This window comes from Dromaius novaehollandiae, chromosome 6 (assembly GCF_036370855.1).
Source record: "Dromaius novaehollandiae isolate bDroNov1 chromosome 6, bDroNov1.hap1, whole genome shotgun sequence".
Lineage (NCBI taxonomy): Eukaryota > Metazoa > Chordata > Aves > Casuariiformes > Dromaiidae > Dromaius > Dromaius novaehollandiae.
Genome location: NC_088103.1, coordinates 10,683,114 through 10,696,345, shown reverse-complemented (window position 1 = coordinate 10,696,345; position 13,232 = coordinate 10,683,114). Strand labels below are relative to the sequence as shown.

The 13,232-nt window shown below is 37.8% G+C and overlaps 1 protein-coding gene across 9 annotated transcripts in view; it reads left to right on the top strand.

The window, feature by feature from the left end:
* Nucleotides 1-13,232, top strand: part of TET1 (tet methylcytosine dioxygenase 1) — an 86,759-nt gene that overhangs the window by 53,946 nt on the left and 19,581 nt on the right. For 7 of the 9 annotated variants that reach the window (XM_064513652.1, XM_064513649.1, XM_064513651.1 and 4 more), the window contains 4 exons: nucleotides 28-236; nucleotides 2,145-2,295; nucleotides 6,658-6,747; nucleotides 7,208-7,345. In XM_064513652.1, the coding sequence (XP_064369722.1) occupies nucleotides 28-236; nucleotides 2,145-2,295; nucleotides 6,658-6,747; nucleotides 7,208-7,345 (588 nt within the window). Of the gene's footprint in view, nucleotides 1-27; nucleotides 237-2,144; nucleotides 2,296-6,657; nucleotides 6,748-7,207; nucleotides 7,346-7,506; nucleotides 11,030-13,232 lie in introns of those variants that run through there. The other 2 variants (XM_064513657.1, XM_064513656.1) reach the window with 2 other exon arrangements.

Genomic DNA, 13,232 nt, shown 5'->3' with positions numbered 1-13,232 from the left:
TAAGAATTAACAAAATGATTTTTCCAGGTGATACGAAGAAGTAGTGATGAAGAAAAGTTGCTGTGCTTGGTACGTCAGCGTGCGGGACACCACTGTCAAACTGCCGTCATAGTGATTCTTATATTGGCCTGGGAAGGGATCCCTCATCTTCTGGCTGATACGCTGTACAAGGAACTGACACAGAGTCTCAGAAAATACGGCTGTCCCACAAGCCGTAGATGTGCATTAAATGAAGAGTAAGTTACGTTAATAGCACGTGATGTGTCGCTGTTTGAGTGTTGTTCTGCATGAAAGAAAAACTTGAGAATTCAGTACTAGTGCTACTAATAGTAAATATACAAAAGCTTACTTTAAACTGCAAACCACTAGGTGTCATTTTAGTATAAAACTTGGTTCCTGGCCTTTCCTAGAGACCAGACTGTACATGATAGTGATACTTGTGCCAGGCGTGCTCAGGAAAAGGGGTGGGCATGGACTTCTTGCCTGGCTTTGCATGCACTGCCGAAGGGCAAGACACACTCAGTGTGCCCTTTGCACAGTTTCTTTCCCAGCTTTGCACACACCGCCTAAAGACGAGACAGTCAGTGTGACTTTTACACCCAAACCAATGCTAAATAGCCAGTAAGAAGGTGATATGTGATTTGCACCACTGTGCCAGTGAGCAGAGCTGGCTGGGCACAAGAGGAGGGCATGCTCCTTTTTATCCTGCAGGTGATCACAGTGCGTGTGCTCTCCCAGAGATCTTTGAGGGCCTTCTCCTTCGGGCAGTGCGCATCTGCCCTGTACCACACCACATCGCATCCTGTGGAATTGAGCCAGGATAACTGCGAGCGTGGTTTCTTTTCAGTTATGTGCTGTGCCACTTACATTGACGCATTTTGAAAGAAAGTAGTAGTAGCAGTAACTGTCAGCCATCTCGTGTTCTTCAGTTAATGTTGCTGTAGGTGTACCTGTGTTTCCTATGGCTTCTAATTTCTGCTTTGGAACATTTTTACTTCAGATGCAAAACTGAAAAAACAGCAGCTTGAAGTTTCTGAAATAAATGCTGCTTACGACTCTTCAGACACTAGGCTTTTGGAGAGGGTGGGAGCCTTCCCTTAAAAGTTTCAGAATAGGGAATTCTCATTGTTAGTCATTGCTTTGTTCCAAATAACAGCCTTCTACTCTTCCCATCTGTCAACACACATCACCATGTCTGGCATCTAGCAGTGACTGCTGTTTTGAGTACCGCCTGTGTTTACTGGAAGCATTTCTTAATGCAGCAGTGCTACCAGTGGAAGTTCCCATTGGCAAGTTCTCATCTCATGGCCTGTTCTTTAGGTGACATCCAGAATAACACAAAACTGAGCAGTCACTGCATTCTTTAAGTAGGAGTGGGCTGAACCTTCACTGCCACTCTTCCGTTATGCTGCTTCAGATAAAGTAGGTCAAAATTAAAACACTTGATTTATTTTTAATATATGAGAGATTGAACATTGAAAATTAGGATCTTCCTCTCTATGCCTGAAATGACCAACTAATGTGAGGAATTTAATTTAATTGACCAGCTAATGTGTTTCATCTGAGGCTCTGGAGCATTTCTGCCTTGGTGTGCTGATTTTTGTGTGATCCACATCTAATCAGTCCCTCTAATAGGTGTAGAGTTCACCTGAATCTTATGTTCATGTTCCTAAAGGGTCTGGCTAATTAGGTGTGTTCCATTCTAAAAGTTGGATCAATTTGGAGATGCAGTATCTCCACACATAACAAATGTATAATATACAATATATGCTGTGTATAATTCTTGGGTTTAGGGGTGACTTTCAGTAAGAGTGGTATTTTCTTGTACTTTTTAAAACTTTATGCAACTGGAGAAGTCAAAATCACAGTAGCATGGATATATTTATAAGGATATAACTCAGTGTTATCTGTTTCCCAAAAGTGGGACTTTGGGGATTTGAATTTGTCTTTAAGAAAGACAAGCCAGTCATCTACACCTAAATATCCCATTAAACTGGTTAAACTGTGTGTTTTATAAATCCCTATGTTATTTTGCTATGTATTATGAAATAAATAGCATTGTCCTTTAAAAAAAACCAAAAACAAACCGAACAAACACGCCTGCTTTATCAGCTGCCTTGCCATGCCTTTGTTTCCTTTCGTAGCCGTACGTGTGCATGTCAAGGACTTGATCCAGAAACTTGTGGAGCATCGTTCTCATTTGGCTGTTCATGGAGTATGTATTTCAATGGCTGTAAATTTGCCAGAAGCAAAAACCCCAGGAAATTTAGGCTTCTGACTGATGACTCTAAACAAGTAAGATTTATTTATTTATTTTTTTACTTTATTGTTTTGTTTTCCTCCAGTATTCATTCAGATGATTTTCAGAACTAGAAGTGGAATCTACAGATATTCACCTCCCTCTCTCTCACACATGCGTACACAGCTTATATGTACTCAACTAAATGTTTTGTAACTTCAGTGTTTATAATTTTTTCCACTGCATGAAAATTCAGTGTCTTTTATTATGCATTTTAATATCCCAAAATTATTCTTAAATTCTTTTCCGCATGCACATTTAGCTCCTCTGTGTAACTCTGTGTAAAATGTTAATTCTGTGTAAATAAAAAACACAGCTAAAGGTTTTTCTAAGCACACTATCAGGTCTGCACCTCAGAGATTCAGTCTTTCTGCCTCATCATAGAAGATTTTGTACTTTGAATTTCACTCCTTTCACACTTCTCTCTGACCAGCTGACAATCTTACCTTCTGCCTGCCATCTAGAATAAACTGTTTTTTTCCTTGGACAACATGTTTTTAAAACACTCTGAGGGAATGAATACACTAAAATAGTGTAAATTGCTGCTTATGAGCATTAACAATGACATAACGCTCAGCTAGCACAGAAAATATAGTGATGGATTATACAAAATAAAATAGACCTCTAAAAAAAAGAAATGTTTTTTACTTTGTAAATACTTTTGTCAAGAAAGCGTAAAAGTTGTTTTAAACTTGTAATCACTGCCTGATGGCCACACAGCAGGAAGAATCCGCAAAGTAACTTTAAAGTCACTTTTGTTCTGACTGGAGATGTCTTTAATCCCACTTCCCTGTGGAACTCCTAGATAAAAGTATTATGAAGATGCATATGCTATATGGTGATCTGTTACCTAGTTCTCCTTCTGGGTTACCCTGCCAGTCTTTCTTACCTCCTGAACTCCACTGCTGCCAGAGACAGAGAAGACCTAGCTTGTTGAAGTCCAGAGAGTAGTAGAGGTATTCTTACATTTTTCATGTGTAGTTTGGACATTGCTTCTTGGAAGAGAGAGATTTCACTTTGTTCACTGGAGATGACTATTGCCCCCACGTCCTAATTGTTCCCTGAGAGAGCTGATTAGCATCTTTCATGCTTGTAAAGATGAATACCAATCAATTTTGCCATCATATATTAAAAGGTACTGGGAAAAATAGAAAGTAAAGTCACACTGCAGAACCTTCTTTCTCCTCTGAGATGTGCTGTCTGCTTACCCTGTGGTATTCACAAATGCCACTAGCACTTTGAGTGGGAGACTTGCCAAAGCAGAATAGGGCACCCATGGTCTTCCTGCCCTTTTTCTCGGTGAATACGTGGCTACGGCAGTATGAGCTGGAAATTGCTCTGCTCATCTCGAATGTCTTTGTCTCAGGACGGAATTCGTTTTCTATAAATTTTCACTTTAGAGAAAAGCTTGTTTATTGGGCATTCCTTCATCCCTTCTCCTTTGTCCTTTTCCATTCTCTGTGATCCTGAGTTTTTGGGTATTTCTCCTGAATAATTCTGTGCATGGAGCATTCTGTGTGCGTGTTTTCTCTGCACCTCCTGCTTACACTGGTGGAAATATGCTTTCAGTGGATCTATTGCATCAGTCCATAATAGAGAGACCATCTTTTCTAGAAAAAGCCATTCTGGAGTTGTCATGCAGGGGGTGGCATGGTCCAGCTCCAGCTAGCTTATTTGCTGTATGGGCCTGTCAAAAAGACCTTTCTCCCATCCAGATAGGCTAGGTTTATGTTTCAGGATCTTTTCAGTCCGTTTCTGAGGTACTTAACTGTACTTAGGACAGTTGTTTTGTTCTAGCTTCAGTGCCTGTGATTTTACTGCCTGGAGGCTCTGTTCATCCATTGCTAGGACAAGTTCGTTCCTCCTGTGTGGGGAACAGATGGATCAGATTTTTTTTATATTCTGACTATTTTTTTCTGTCCCTCATCCTCTTCCTTAGACGTTTTCTATTTTCTCCTATCTTCAGTGGTTTGATCAACAAGTAACCTTTGGTGCAGAGCCATCCTTCAGTAGGATTTGAGCCTGTAGTGGCTCATGTGGCAACCTTTCTGAGGTCATGGCAACCTGCTCGTTATTCCACCTGAGCGTGAAGGTGGTTCTTATGGCAGCTCTCGTATCTGATAGAAGATCCAGGCCCTGTTTGTTGTTTTCTCTGTATCTGTTTTCTCGACGAGTAGAATTTCAGGAGCCAACAAAAATTTTGCCCATAGTAGTATATGGATTTCACCTAAATTAAGAAATTAACTTACCAGGTGTCTGTCCTAGGCCCTTTACCTCTAAGGCAGATATAACCTTTAAGTGATAGTGTCAGCTTGACCCACCTCCATGGTCTCATGATCAAGTCCTTTAGATATTTCTAGTGGTTTTCATTAGCTGGGAGATCAACAAAGGCAGCAATCATCATATGCCTTGTCCAGCAAATACCAGCCTGTGTCCAGAACTCTTACAATGTAAGACCGCTAAAATAGATCCGTCTTGGGTGATGAAAATACACTCTACACTGCAGGCTATGTTGGTGGCTTCGCTTCCTCCATGTCTGAGAAGTGGCCACCTTGAGCTCCGTTCAGCCATGTCTGGCCCAACAGCATTGTAGAGGCATCTAGAAGTGACACCTTGCTAATGAGGGCTGTTCGGCATTGCCTCTTTACTTCACGGGTAACCAGCTAATTTGTCAAGGTGGATGCTTTGTGCCACAGTGTTTATACACAGTCACCTGAAAGAGAAGATTACCTAACCAGTAACCGGATGTTTTCTAGATATCTGATCTATGCACATATTCTGTTATTTCCCCTATTTTCTCCAAAGTTTTAAAGCCTCCTTGGATTCTGCAGCTAAGAAAGGTTGAGGGAGGTACAGCACACAGGACTTCATAACTGTGGGTTGCCTGTGAGGGCAGCATGTGCGGGGCACCACTGTGCAAAAGCCTTCTGCTATAGGTGATGGTGGTGCTTGGGCATTTGCAGTCTGTGCGCAGGTTGGCAATGCGTCGCAAAGAAATGAATTTCATGGTAAATAACTTTTCTCTTCATTTGGTTTTGTCATTTATTTTAGTAGCAGATAATTCTTTCAGCTAAATAATGGATATTGATGATTTTGCAGATGACATAAAGCTAGGAGGTATAGCAAATTGAGAAGATAGATTTGAAGTCCAGAAAGATTTGGATCGTTTGATCATTTGAGGCACTGGATGGAGTGAGATGAGGTTAAGGGTGTAATATACCTAGGTAAGAATAGTACATAGGATAGATAATTAAGGATGCATTACTTTCAGTGCAATTCAGAACATGTGATAGCAATCAACAGTTAAAATAACTGAATATAGTGTGGCTTTAAAGTGTAGTTTTATTTTATAATGTAACATCACATTGAAAAATGTGAAAGTGTACTTTTATATTTATATACATGTATATTTACAGCATATACTGAGAAGTTTTTTGTAAAACAAAGTAAGTTCTTAATTTTTGCCACTGTACAGTATGCAAACCTGAAGTTGCAATTGTCTCCAAAGGCCTGGCCCTTGGAGCAAAGCAACTTAGCGAATATGTCATCCCAGGTTCAGTCTGCCATCTTTCCTTTCCCAGGTGGTTTGGTGATTTTCCTGGCAAAGCAAAAATTTAGGAAAACAGAATTTAGGAATCATGTTTACATAAAAAAGAGCTTAAATGTTACACCACTATTGAAGCCCATCTAGTTAGTACCGTGTTTTAAAAGGCTTTTCCCAAGGAACTGAATATGACTTCCAAATCTAGTAGGTATTTCCCTAAAGACCTGAGACTTTTGCACCTCTGAAGAACGAAATATCAGTGTTCCTGATAGGAGTTCTGTGGCAATGATAGAAATTTCTCTCTCCCCCAAACGTCTGAAAATATTGTTAAATGCTATTGTAGGTTACTCAACGGTTTAAAAAAAAATGCAAGCAGGAACTGTATTTGTATAAATTAAGTCTCCATAAGAAAAGCACTATCAAAAAACATGGGATTCCATCTCCATGTAGGAAATTTTTTCTCTTATGGACCTTACTTTTCTATTTTGTTTGGAACATGCCTGTTTCCTTGATTGTGTATGTATGCGAAGGCAGAAATAATGCAGAAAGTAGTTTGTTGTGTTTCAGGTTTCTTTGCCCTAGCACATATCCTCCATTGTTACTTGGTTTACTTGCATTTATCAATTCTGATAATTTGGAACAGTAGATTTATTTACAACAAGTGACAAAAGATAATAGAAAAGAAGTCAGATTAATAAAATATAGGATAGAGGTGGACTTTTTTAGCTTTGCTGACTTGTGTCAGACATCTCTAAACTGGATTAGAGTCTTTTAAAGTAAATTATAGCTCTCTAAATGTTGTCTTTATCTGCAGGAGGAACTTCTTGAAAATAATTTGCAAACTTTAGCTACTGATGTGGCTCCAGTTTATAAAAAGCTTGCTCCTGAAGCTTTTCAGAACCAGGTAGGTCCGTGATATTCAGACAGTGCAACCATAGCTCTAAACAGTCAATTTAGTTAAAAAGCAAGATGAAACCTCAAAGTATGTTAATGTGTAGAAAGCCACAGAGCTCACAGATACGGTGAGTCCTGTTGCACTCTGGTTGCTTCATTTGGTTAGTTTTAAAACACTGTGTCTTTCTAAATTCAGCTGATGATCAAGTTATGCCCTGAACTATGTGCATGTAAAAGTCTTACAAATAATATTATAAATAAAAGGTTTTACTGTTTAGAGACATTGGACTCTGGCTGAGCTGATTATCTCATTGACATCCAGTAATAAGTGTTACATGTTTCAGTGGAAAATACGTACTTTCTGGTAATTGTTACTGACTTTTTATTCAGTCAAAAATGCAGCTGTGGCTTGTGAGGTACTAAGTCACTCTTTTACAGTCCTAAGTACCTGTAGTTTATTTTACTTTTAGGTGGAAAATGAACACATGGGCCCAGACTGTCGGCTCGGATCCAAGGACGGTAGGCCTTTCTCTGGTGTAACAGCTTGCATAGATTTCTGTGCCCATGCCCATAAGGACACACATAACATGCACAATGGAAGCACTGTGGTATGTACATAGGATTTTCTCATTTGTGCTGTTTACTATTGAGATTTTTAAAATGCTTCTTGATTTACATTTGCATGAAGTTTTTTAAGGTGTTATGAAATTAATTGCATGTTGCCAATTATAAATTCCCATGTTATTTGCATCTATTTATTCTTATTTAGTTTGCAGAAGACACAAGTTCATCTTGTTATAGGACAGATAAAGAAAGGTATGGGAGCGAGCCTTCCTACAACATACCTTCATTCTTTTAAGACACTCAAGCCTTTTGGACAGGATTGGCCATAAGACAGATAAGCTCTTCAGAATAAAGGTTTGATGTTCAAAGTCAAATAATTAAGTTATCTAACCAAAGAGTTATATAGACATCTGTAGAAGAAGAGCTTATACAAATAAACTCACTATTAAATTACCTTCCCCAGCTTGATTATTCATCAGCCTCTCTTGTTTTCTTGCACTGTGTTGCTTACCAGGCTTCATATTAGTATAGTTACTAGTCAGAAATTAGATAGTCTGATGATATGGAATATGGTATGATACCATGGGGTAGGTGATGAAGTTAGATGACTATTATGATCTTTGAAATTACCTCTGAGTATCTCAGTATGACAGGAGAACCTACAGCAGTCATTTTTTTTGGTGTGGTCATTGCAGCAAATGCCTTATTGAATTGCAAGTGAGAAATTCAGACAGGAATTACTCAGTTAAATGGTCTTTTAGAAAATGAAAGTTGTGAAGAGAGACAAGCTCAGAAAAGAAAAGATGAAATAAAACTGACCTGTGTCAATCTGTTTTTTTAGTAGTAGAGCATAGTTAGAATAGTTAGAACATAAATTGTAAACACTTCCTAAATAGCAAGGATGATTTCTTGTACATCACTAGAAATAACATTCAAGTATAATCACTCTATCAAAGGATGTATATTCACAAGAAAGATACATAGCTAAAATCTCTGCCGTCTTACAGTGTCTTTTTTTAATTTGAAAATCAAGATTGAATTAATACATTGCTATGATTCAATAAAACATAGCATTTAAGCATACACATAACATTCAGCATTTACGTGAAACATCAATGAAGTGACAAGAACACTTGTTTAATGTTAATTGTGTGCTTGCATGTCAGGTAAATGTCTGTGACTTTGAAGTGCAGAAGCAGGTCTCCGAATTTGCCAGGAATGCCAGTCCTGAGTAGATTAATATTTTTTCCTAACAGTGAATGCCACATATATGGAGATATTTTATAAAAAAAAAATGCTGGAAGCATATCTTGCAAAATATTAGTAAGCTGCAATGAATAAGCTCATGTGTAAGTACAGTCATATTAAAGCTTCTGAAGGATAGTAATTCTGACCTTTTAAACATCCCAGGTTTTAAAATTAGACTTGCTTTTCATGACAAACTGCGTGTTACACTTTTTAATGAAATTTAGCTTGGGTATATCCAAAATAATAATATTTTGTTAAGTGCTACATTGCCTCTTACTTAAAGACACAATGAAATGGAAGCTGAGCCTGCTGCTTGCTCTGCAATACTGGATCCCAGAAAGAAAAAGGTTATCATCTTAGAAAAGTCATAATGTATGACTAGAAATGGCTGGAGGTACAATTAGTTCTTTTCTGAGGAATGTATTAGAGAATAGTTGTATGAATGTATCTATCCATAACCATTGCTGTTATTTCAGCTTCAGATTATGCTTATTGGTGTTGATTTTTTTCTTTCTATGGATTGTAGGTAGAGTGTAAGTAATTCCAAATCAGGGAAGTGTGGAAAATTGTGACCTGTATAAGTTACCTCATTATACAGGCTGTAGAACGTATTGCTGTGTTTCTATCAAGCCATGCCAAATTTAAGTCTTGCAGAACATTATAAATTCATTTAAGTCCTGAAAACTATGCCTTTAAGTCTGATTTTCCTCAGATACCTCGTCTCACTAATACAAATAACTATTGGACACTACATATTCTTTTTATTTAGATTTGATATTCATTTATTGAAATATACTTGCAACAAAGGCTATATATAAATACAGAATAGTTGCAGATATTAAGACTTAGTTTATGTACCAAAACTGGTGCTTTTCGACAAGAAGGTGAATTATAGTTCAGAGTTACTTAATGATCTAAATACAACCTGTTTCAATTTTACAGTGAAAAATGTGTGATGCATAGGATATACTGTGTGCTATGTATTAGTATATCTAGCGTGATATATAGTTACCATGATACATATCAGAAGCCTAAAGCAAAGAATTTTGTTCTGGAGACTGAGTAATGGAATACGCTGAGCTTTTTTGACTCTAGATCAGCTTGTTGATGATCAAAATTAGGGTTCTTGATTTTGGTTTATAACCAAAACTGGTAATCGAATAGAAAAACTAGTGCTAAAAACATAAAGAAATCACCACATGTGATTCTAGCATCTGTCTAGTCACGTCCTGCATTGTCATCTAGTTCCAGAAGCTACTTCGACTGTCTACTTAGTTTAAAATAAATTACCTTTTGTTGTAGGTCTCTGGTAATAATGGATGGAGGAATCATTTAAATCTCAACTATGGCATGTTTTTGTTTTAATGTGTAGTATGTACATGTATTAGATCTAACTGAGGTAACTGTTAGCTTTCATATAGATGATTTTTTTTTCTACTAATGCAGTAATAAACAGAATGAGAATGATTTGTGCTGCCTTATAAACCTCAAACATCCATAAGTTTATTGATGACTTCTCTTTTGTATTTTGTTTTTGATTGGGTTTGTTTAATTGTAATCACACCTTTCGGTTTAAAGTCTATATGAAGCATGCTTGTCATCCTGCATCTCATTAGTGTTGGTAGGATTTCTTCCCTTCCTTCTCACTCCAAAGCAAAATCTTCATTTATACAATCTAAAGTTCCCCTAGACTAAAAAGGTTAGAATAAATATCTTGCAAGATGATATTTGTGAATGCTGCTAGCTCTATCACCACTATTTATGGCTTAAGCAACACCTTTTCATTTTCTTCTGTCAGTTGTTGGTGAATCACTTTCACCACAAATACGAAAGAAATACTGCACGGTGTACAGAAAATAAAGAAAAAACAGAATATATTTAAACTATAGAATTCAGCAAAGGGAACCAGACATAGACATGAATTCAGCAGAGCACTTAAATGAGTTTGATAAGCATGGAGTTTACTACATATTTAAAAGAACGTATTATCTAATGAGCTGCCATTAAAAATTCCCTTGCTCTGTCTCTGTCAGAATTTCAGAAAAGCTTTCTTATATTTTTCCAGATGTATATGTACTTTGGTCAACTGAATTATTTGAATTTGATTCTGCAAATAAATGAGTTAGCACTGTTAGCAGTGGGGGGAAAACCATCCGAGAAGTGTATTTTGTAGATTCAGGATAGAATAATACATTTTAACTTTCAGGAATTCAGGCTTACCGTGTTGGGAGATTTGCTTCACTGAACATCTTTCCCAGTTAGCAAAATCACATCCTGAGTTTAGTAGAGCTGTGCTTTGGTAGAAAAGCTAACAATAACAACGAATATTCCCTGTTTGCTCTGTAGCAGAACGAAAAAACCTGGAAATTCTACAGAGGTGTAAAACTAACATGTTTATTTGAAAGTAGCAAAATTAATTTCTGCTTATGAATTGGATTTTTGAAGAACCTTTAAGTCAATAAATATACCATCCAGCTTTACTCAGACTCTTTTGTCATCTTTTAACATTCTCCTAAGAGCCATCGATGTGCATTACAACAACAGTTAGGATGCAGTGTTCCTTGTGGATGTGGAGCCAGATATGGATATGGGCTGAGCAACACACAAATAAAAGCTTTATAGTTATTTATGGAGTCTGTGAAATTTAAGTATTTTTGTTACTCTAATGGATTCACTGCAGAGGATCTCATTTTTTATGCTCGTGTGAATCCATTTAAACCACTGAAGTAAGGGGTTTTACAGTGACTAGAACAAAACGGTTAATGACAACTTGGCTAGGTCTGTAGCAGGTATATGGATGTTTCTCGTCCTGTGGGGCATATTGCCCTTTTCGCTGGGGTGGAGGAAGGAGAGAGACCAGCTGCAATTATATGTACTCGTTGGTGCCACACAGTCTGTAGTAGAGACTGTGGAAGAAGGAAGGGAAGCAAGATAAATCTATGCTTCAAGGGCAGCTACAATAGAAAATTTATTACTGACAAAACTAAGGAGTTAGTGTCAGTCAGTAATCCATCAGTGAACTGTTCCTGCCAAAAAAAGATCCTCTGGTCTTCCAGTAACATACTCTGTTTCTGTAGGTTACATCTGACCAAGTGGTCATTGCATTCAGGTTGGGGCCTTTGCTGTAACTGGCAGAGTGTCTGCACGGACGGTTACAGACTGCCCAGGTACTATCGTGGGCCACAGCTCGCTTTGTGAGCTGCAGAAGGACTAATGCTTAAGTTGGTGGTGCAGATTATAACAAACAGGAGAAAAGATAAACTCTGCAGCACTGTGTAGGAAGGCTTTTTATTACTCTTCTTTATGTTGTGAAAAAAGAGACACATTAGAAGTTCACTCTGTTGATCTAATCCATTAGTTCCCAGTCAGTGGTTTGTGCCCCATACCCCTGTACAGAAATGCTGCCTGAGATGCCTGATGCTACTTGCTACGTGTGTATATCCAGGAGATGCCACTGTTATCCGTAAATGGTCCTGAGGAAAATATGTTTGGGATTCCCTTTTCTAGCTTATTCAGACTTAGGCAAGCTTATTCAGGCTGTCCTAGGGCAATAAAACTGCAGAGACAGTCTCAAAAACTGCAAAGGAAAAGAAAGTGAAGTCATTCCTATTTGTAATGGTAAGCAAAATGATGATGCAGCGTTTATGAGTCCCCAAGGACATCCACTGTGCTTCCCATCTGCAAAGCAAAGATGTGTATAGGAAATTCAGTTCCATCTTTCAAGTTTAGAAATGCATTTTGACCACTTGCTGCATCTTGAATTCAAAACATCTGTTCTTACGACATAGCGGAAAAGGCTACATCATTTCTACGTGAGAAGTTCAAGAGGCCGGAGGCAGATCAAAGAGCTCCGCAGTCACAGTCTTGCGTTCAGAGCTGTTTGGCCACAGATGTTTCTTTGGACTTTTCTGGAGGGAATTTCACTCAGTTTGTGGCTGCATTTCAATTAAGAAAAAAGTTTCATGAATATGCAAGTTTTTACCAGGATATCACTAAACCCAGAATAGCTAATGATATTGATCGCCAGGCATGCTGGAAATCCAAACCAAGCGTTTGGCCAGCATTTCGTTTGGCTCTTGAGCATCCTGCATGATTCAGCTGTGTGTTCTGGAAAAAGTGTTCAGTGTAGCAGGATATGCAGCTTTGCTGTAAAAATCAGGCTTAACATAGTCCACAGTTTTCTCTTGTTCAGTCTTCCTTTTGATCAGTTTGCAGCACAGTATCAATACCAGTGGAAAAAATCTTGTTTTTAAGTTCTCACCAATATCTTCCATAAGTTTCTTATGGAATATTTTGCACAGACTTCAATATTAATGAATGGCTTTTAAAACTATTGTTTCACAGTTGGTGGATTACTCTGCTTCAGCTATAAACTGCTAGCACGTCTGTTGAGCCTCAATTTATACTTACTTTCCCTCTAACATTAACTTCTGAATTATCCACTTGTTACTGGGTCCTTCTTTTTATATTACAATTTTCTTTAAAGTGTACATACATTAAATTTTCTTTTGTGGTATTTAGGCTGTAGGTGTAGTGGCTTTCAGTGTTTTAACTTACAGTTTTAATACACATTAATTTCTCAGTGTATTTTAATTCAATATTTAATATATTTTGTGTGTTGGAGTGACTCTACCTTCACACTCAGTTCTGCCAATATACTACAGCCTTCATCTTCTGTAATTC